We start from the raw sequence: 7,695 nt of genomic DNA, 5'->3' as shown, positions 1-7,695 counted from the left end.
TCTACCATTGATGCCTAAGCTACACAATAGATTCATGCTCAAGGTCTGTGTTCTAAGCAGCAGCATTGAGCATGTGGCCAGGTCATTTGAGATGACTGGATTTCCATGCAGAGCCTTAGCTCATGTAACTGATACCAGCTTATATCTTGTACCATTTCCCTGTGAAGTTGATATGCTTTGGTATAGTACGGCATGTCAGATAACAGTTCTATGACTTTCTATGATATCTTTCTTGTTACATCATACAACATGAGAGCATATGTTTTAACTGTAAGTTTTAATGCAAAAATAATGCACTGCATCTAATCTATAATTATTTGATATTTTTCTAGCATGGAACAAACAGCAAACACTCTGCTACGTATCACAGCCTCAGATGTAGAAGGTTTAAAAGAAGGGATCAATTTCTTGAGAAATAAGGAAAGCGGTAAAAATTTCCTTATTTTTAAAAATGAGGATGTGTTACGAGCTTGTAAGAACCTATGTAAACACCAAGGAGGAACCTTCATAAAGGATATTGAGGACCTAGATAGCAGGTAAATACTCTTCCATTCAAATTATTTTACTAGTTTTCATAATGTGCCTGTTTTACTGTTATACTAGCACTGTTATCTTATTTTTCTTGATTTGTATTTGTTCAGAGGGAAACTATAAGAAATGCAGTGCACATGCCTGTGTGCTTCCTGTGTATTCCCCTGCAGTGCGATTTTCAGCTCACTCATTTGAATCGGCTATAATCATACTGAATCGCACAAAAAGTAGTGCATGCACTACTCCTGAAAAAATGTACATTTACTATACATGCTCTGGAGGAACGGCCACCCGTGCCATTCAGAGTCCTGTGCCGTAAACAGCAGCTCCCGCACACATGCTCTGACATCTCAGCGCGGGAGGGCTTAATTTTAAGGTAAGTTTAACATAATGTGCTAGTATGCAAAGCATACTAGCACATTATGGCTTTACCTTTCAGGGTAAAAAATAAAAATCCAGCGGTTAACAACCGCTTCAAGCACTTGCTTACACATGGAACGCCCCTTTACTGCACCGTGTTTTGGTGTAAACCAGCCTTTACCCTTTCTATTTATGCATTTTAAACTGGTTTATTAAGCCAGTTTTTTTGTTAAATTTAAAAAACAAAACAGGATTTATACAGGGTGATCTATTTGTGCAGCGCTTTACTAAATAATGGAAACAGAACGGTTACAATACAATTCGTAAGGGTTACGTGGGCCCTGTGTGTGAGAGCTTACAATCTATCATAATTTTTTTTGTGTATAATACATGAAAGGTACCTCTAAGCACTCTGGGTTAGTGAAAGGGACAGCACAGCACAAGCTTTCTATCACCAGGCTCGCTTTTAATAACACAAATGATACTCGATTCTCATATACTGTACATTTAAATGGGAACAAGAACTGGGCTCTCTTTTGCCCAAAGAAGAATGTTTAGGTGTGGCTCAACACAGCAAAGAGTTCTACCAATATCCTTTTAATTAGAAATTCCTATAAAGTACTGTACAGATCATACTAAACCCCTTACGTCTAGCCAAATGTATCCCATCGTATCACCCAAACTGCTTTAGAGGATGTGTTCATCTGGGCTCTGTGGCCCACATCTGGGGAACATGTACTGTATCTCCATGTACAGGTACTCTGAACCCAAGTATTTACACTTCTCACCTCAGTACTGTCAAAAGCCTAATGCCCCGTACACACGGTCGGACTTTGTTCGGACATTCCAACAACAAAATCCTAGGATTTTTTCCAACGGATGTTGGCTCAAACTTGTTTCGCACAAAGTTGTCGGAATTTCCAATCGCCAAGAACGCGGTGACGTCAAGCACGTACGACGAGACTAGAAAAGTGCGGTTCAGAACCAAGCGTGTCACCCTTTGGGCTTCTTTTGCTAATCTCGTGTTAGTAAAAGTTTGGTGAGAGAAGATTTGCGTTTTTTCAGACTCGTGGCTTTCAGATCGTTTTCTGCCATTCAGTTTGTGCTTGTGGGTTTGTATCTGCTCTTCAGTGCATGCAGCAAGTTCCGCGTGACTTTAATTAGTCATTGTATTCTTGTTCGTTCGTTACTGTTTTTCAGGTCGCTCTTCACAGGCCTTGCTGTTCTTCAGTGCGTTCTGTTACTTCGTTCTGAGCAGCCGACCGTTTTCTAGCCATGTTGCGTATACGTACTCATAGAGTTCGTGCTGTGCGGGGGCTTGGTGTTGGGGTCCTGACCTTGACACAAGTCCAGTCCATGAACAGGGTGGGGAGGAGTTCATGGACCAAGAATTGGTTGCTTCAGCGTGACCAGTTCTCTCATATGCCTTTGCTCCGTGAGATCCGTGAGAATAATCCTCAGGAATAATTTCAGGAACTTTCTCAGGATGACGGACCCCGTGTTTCACCGTCTGTTGGCTTCGCTGACCCCCTATATCAGCAGGCAGGATACCTGCATGAGGCAAGCCATCACTGCGGAGCAGAGGTTGGTCGCTACCCTGCGGTATTTGGCGACAGGGAGAAGTCTGCAGGACTTGAAGTTCTCGACAGGCATCTCCCCCCAGGCTCTGGGTATCATTATCCCAGAGACCTGTTCTGCCATCATACAGGTCCTGCAGAAGGAGTATATGAAGGTAAGATTTTTATCCTTTTATATCACATTTTATTGTATTGAATGTTTGCTAATATATTGCATTTCTTTCCTCATTCCCTAAATACCATGATTGCAATATGCTGTGAATGTCCCCTTTGTCCTCATGCATGCAGGATTTTTATGTAATTATTATTTTAGGTCCTTCATACATATTTGCCCTTCAATAACCTCCCCAGCATGGTGTCTCCTGGCCCTATATTCACCTCATGTAGTCACTTAACAATGTATTTTTTCTGCTCCATAGTAGTGCTTTACCCCAAACACCCCTTAAAATGTTTTGAAATGTTATTTTTGCTTTAAATTCAGGCAGAGTGGCAGATGCTTTTTTTTGGTGGTGTCCCCAAATCATTTTTAGTAACTCTCCCTCCCCCAACTGCTAAGTCAGCTGATCCCAATTCTCTGTCCTCAATCATCTATCTGCTGATTTTGCCAAACCCATACACAATATACCCATCTCTTTTCTGCTCAGATTTATGGATTAATTCCCCAAAGCATGTAGTGCAAGGGCCTGCCTGTATACTTTCAAATGGTACTGTTTAAAGTTTTTGGATCCTATTATTATCTTGATAGGTAATAGCAGAATGTCCAAATGTCCTCAAATGTGTACAGTGTGTATTTCTATCTTTGTATTATGACACTTCTTACCTGTCCAATGGGCTGTCAATAGTGTAACTATGGAGGGGCTGTTCCAAGTAATACCCATTATTTAGGCATTCATCTCTCAATGAAGTGAAGAGGGTTACCTGTCCAAGATTTCCACACACCCCATAATGTTAGAAATGGCCCATGAGAGGGGGGAGGGGAATATGATAGGTGTACCTTATACTTTGGCATTGTTAAATTCCCCTTAATAAATGCTATCTGGAGGTTGGCCCATAATGTTTGTGTCTAATCTGCTTGCCATGTTTCTGATCAAAAATAGTAATGTTTATTGTTTTTTCCTCAACAGTTTCCTTCCACGCCACAGGAATGGCAGACTGTGGCCTCCCACTTTGCCCAGCGGTAGGACTTTCCTAACTGCGGAGGGGCAATTAATGGGAAACATGTCCACATCATCCCACCACCCAACTCGGGGTCATACTATTTCAACTATAAGGGGCTCAATAGTATAGTGATGTTGGCGGTGGTGTCGGCTAATTACGACTTCCTGTATGTGGACGTGGGGAAGAATGGCCGGATGTCCGATGGTGGAGTCATCGCCCAGACGGAGTTTGACAGGCATCTCCAGAATGGCAGCTTGGACTTGCCAGCTCCAGAGGACAATGTGGAAGGACTCCCATTCGTGTTCGTTGCGGATGAAGCGTTTGCGCTGGGGGACCACCTGATGCGGCCATTTCCAATGAGGACCCTCACCCCGGAACAGAGGGTTTTTAATTACCGACTGGCCAGAGCCCGAAGAGTGGTGGAGAACACATTTGGAATCCTGGCCAGCCGGTTCTGCCTATTTCTGACACCCATCCATATGGCGGAGTATAAACTGAACCATATTATACTTGCATGCTGTGTTCTCCATAACTTTTTAAGGAAACATTCAGCCAACTATGCTGGCTCAGTTGGGCCTGAGGCCGGAATGAAATATGAAACCACACTGATGGCGCTTGAAAGCGGCCGTCCTGGCTTGCCCTCCCTGAGTGCCTGTGATGTCCGGTTACGCTACCTGGAGTTCTTTGCGGGTAGGGGGGCCATCAATATGCCAGCAAATATGTGAAGCCTTTTTATAATAAAAAACAAAAAGAAATTCTTTGTGGACATTTACTGCTTTTGTTTGTTTTAGCTGACCCTGACAGAAATGTGTTGAGTGCAGAAAATGGCGTGATTGTGTAACCTTATACAAAGCACTGTTGGCTGTTATTTACTAAATGCAAAAACACATTTCACTGCAAGTGCACTTGCAACTGCACTGAACCTGCACTTGTAGTGCAAAGTGGATTTGCCCTTAGGAAATAACCCCCATTTTCCCTAAAAACAGCAATTACATCACCCCAAAAGTGTTGTAGTGTTGAGACAATAATCCACACATTCTTGATGAACCAACTTTTTTATACCTGCACAATCACATGTGCATTTACCAAAGGTTTTTAAAACAAACCAACATGTTTGTTGTATAACAATTTTTTGGGTGGCATTATCAAAAATAGAAATGTCCATTTACGATAAAACAGGCCTGTGTAAAACCAACAAGAAAGACAAAAAACTTGAACTTACAAAGTTCACATTAGGTAAATCCTGAAGGCAATATCAGACATCAGTATTTAGGAACTGTGTTTGATATTGCGTTCAGATGGGGGGAAATCACCCCTGGAAAAGCCAAATTTGGAAGATGCACAGCAATTTACGAATGTCAACATGTGCTAGCTGCCATCATGGGGGATCAAGGGATGTGTTTTGGGGGAGCAAGCCCTTCCTCACCGCTACTTTATAATTGAGGAAGGGGTTGCACCCCCAAAACGCGTCCATTGATCTCCCATGATGGCAGATAGCACATGTTGGCACACTGTGTGCATCCTCCAAATTTGGCTTTTCAAAACATTTCAAAAAGATTTAAAACATTGTACCACAATCAAAAAAGTGATTTGGTGGGGTTTTAAATTCGCCCCAAAACATCAATGATGATATTATTTCTTTTAATCACATCATTGATTTTTGTCTTTAGGTTCTCCAATTCCAAATTACACCCCATGATCTCCCCGATCAGCATCTGGGCACTTTCGGATGTGAAAGGATCTCAATCACCTAAAAAGAGAGAAACCAAACAAAAACAGGTATCAAAAATCTGCCAGCATCCATCTCTTACCTGAGCCTGTGGTCACAGACACTCACCTGTTGTGGTGGCAAGTTCAACCACATCTTCTTCCTCCTCCTGCTCCACTTGGGTTGGGGGTATTTCCCCTTCTTCCCGAGGTGGGGGGTCTTTGTTCTCCTCGGATGAGGGGTGTCCTCCGAGTCTTCTCTCCCCTATGTAAAACAAAAATGGTATAATTAGCACACAGTGATTTGATGGCAGAACTATAAATAGGAAACATTACTTGGAAGTGGGGTACAATTGTCTATTTTAGCAGAGTTCCAAGATGTCGCTTTTTTATTGTCCTTTGCCAACCTGCAATACTTTACCTGTTTAGTACAAGCTTCACAGATGGAGACCCCCCTATAGTATACACTGTAGCACCTGTGTGGCCCCCTAATAAAAATGGTGTTCTTGTGTCCCACACTAGTGCTCCAGTGTCCAGATGTGAAAACAGCTCCTCAGTGTCCTCTCCTTACACAGAATCTAGTTTGCATTTCATTCTAGTAACAAACCCATCTACACAACCAAATATTTTTCATCCAAGTAGGCCCTAAAAAATGTGGACAAATGCATATGGCAGAAACAATGTTGTTTTAGAGGGTAAAAAAAAATTTTGTAGACAAACGAATAATGGGCCCATGAACATTAAAGTTGACAGTTTAAACTGTACAATTAAGATAAGCATATGGAGCAGCACGAACGTAATAAAGACAAAAATAATAGGAACACAGCACAACTACTTACTTTTTTGCAGCACTCTCCGGATCTTTCGGTACTGCTCGGACTCTCTTAATTTTAGGTCTGACCACCGCTTCCTGAGCTGATCTTTCGATCGTCGTACCCCGAAGTTTCTATGCAGACTTTTCATCACTTTAGCAATGATTTTGGCCTTTCTGATGTTGGGGTGGGGGTAAGGCCCATACTTGCCGTCATAGTCGGCCTTCTTCATGATGTCCACCATCTCCAACATCTCCCCAAAGAACATATTTGTGGCCTTAAACCGTCTCCTTCTGGATCGGGAAGTTTCCGGATCCGGGCTTTCCTCCTCCTCCTCCTCGTTGCTAGAATTAGCACGCACCTGCTCTAACTCCGCCATGTGCTCTTCACCCACTGCGCCGAACGAAAAGGGGTGGGGAATAGACTAGAAAGAACATCAGGGGCGGGCGGAGTTACACGCATGCGCAGTGTGTATAAAGCGTAACACGCGTGCGTAGTACATACGATCTGTGAGCGGAGGAAGGAGCATTGGACGCGCCGATCGTAAGAACGAAGGTAAGAGACAAACTTGTGCCTATACTGCTTCTATATTGAGGCCTATATTGTAACAAGATTAGGAGAGTTTTGTCTGACATTAGGCTTTGTCTTGTGTTGTGTCTTGCAGTGAACATGGATATGCTAGTGAAAGACAATGACTTCATGTCAGTATTCATAGATATGTTAAGGGAGCTGCCATGTCTGTGGGAGACCAACCACCCACATTACAAGAACCAAGCAAAGAGGAAGGCAGCACTGGAGCAATTGTGTGAAATTGTGAAGCAGGTGATCCCCACGGCAGACATCACATATTTGAAGATCTTAATTGGTGGCCTGAGGAGCACATATATAAGAGAGCGCAAGAAAGTCCTGGATTCACAGAGATCCGGAGCAGCAGATGACATCTATGTCCCCAGGATGTGGTACTACGACAGGCTGCATTTTCTGGCAGGCCAGACTGAACCCAGGCCATCCCTCTCCAGTCTTCCTTCCACGCTTCCTTCCCCCCCGGCTGAGGCTTCTGATGCCCAACCTGGGCCTTCCATGCAGCAACATGTAGAGGAGCCCAGATTGAGCCAGGTATAGCATTCCTCTAAATATTGCTGGTTGTCCAATCAATGATGTTAACTAGATGTTATTTTGGAGTACTAATTTATGATTGTGATTGATGATGCAAAAACTAAAACCATGTCCCTTTTTCATACACAGGGAAGTCTCAGCCAGGAGGTGGCCGGGTCGAGCCGGCTGGCTGATCTGCAGGTCCCTCCCCTACACCTGGAAAGGGAAAGTGGCAGGAGGAGGAGTGCCCTAGAGGAGGCTGGCAGAGGACTCTTTCGGAGGGCTACAGAGGTCCTGGGAGCACCACACACTGTGGAGGAGGACATTGTTGCCACCATTGCCTATAAAATGCAGAGGATGGAGGAGGGCCAACAAGCTATGTGTGAGTCGCTCATATTGGAGGCTCTTAACAAAGGTATGAGGGGCCTAAATACAGCTCAGACACACCTTTGCGA

At 43.6% G+C, this 7,695-nt stretch overlaps 1 protein-coding gene across 1 annotated transcript in view; it reads left to right on the top strand.

Moving 5' to 3' along the window:
• Positions 1–333: 333 nt before the first annotated feature.
• Positions 334–7,695, top strand: part of LOC141144988 (cytidine monophosphate-N-acetylneuraminic acid hydroxylase-like) — a 328,965-nt gene continuing 321,603 nt past the window's right edge. The window contains exon 1 of the mRNA XM_073631171.1: positions 334–536. Coding sequence (XP_073487272.1) covers positions 334–536 — 203 coding nt within the window. The remainder of the gene's footprint in view (positions 537–7,695) is intronic.

This window comes from Aquarana catesbeiana, linkage group LG05 (genome assembly GCF_042186555.1).
Source record: "Aquarana catesbeiana isolate 2022-GZ linkage group LG05, ASM4218655v1, whole genome shotgun sequence".
NCBI classification, from domain to species: domain Eukaryota; kingdom Metazoa; phylum Chordata; class Amphibia; order Anura; family Ranidae; genus Aquarana; species Aquarana catesbeiana.
The sequence above is the reverse complement of the archived record's forward strand: the minus strand, read 5'-3'. Positions and strand labels throughout refer to the sequence as shown.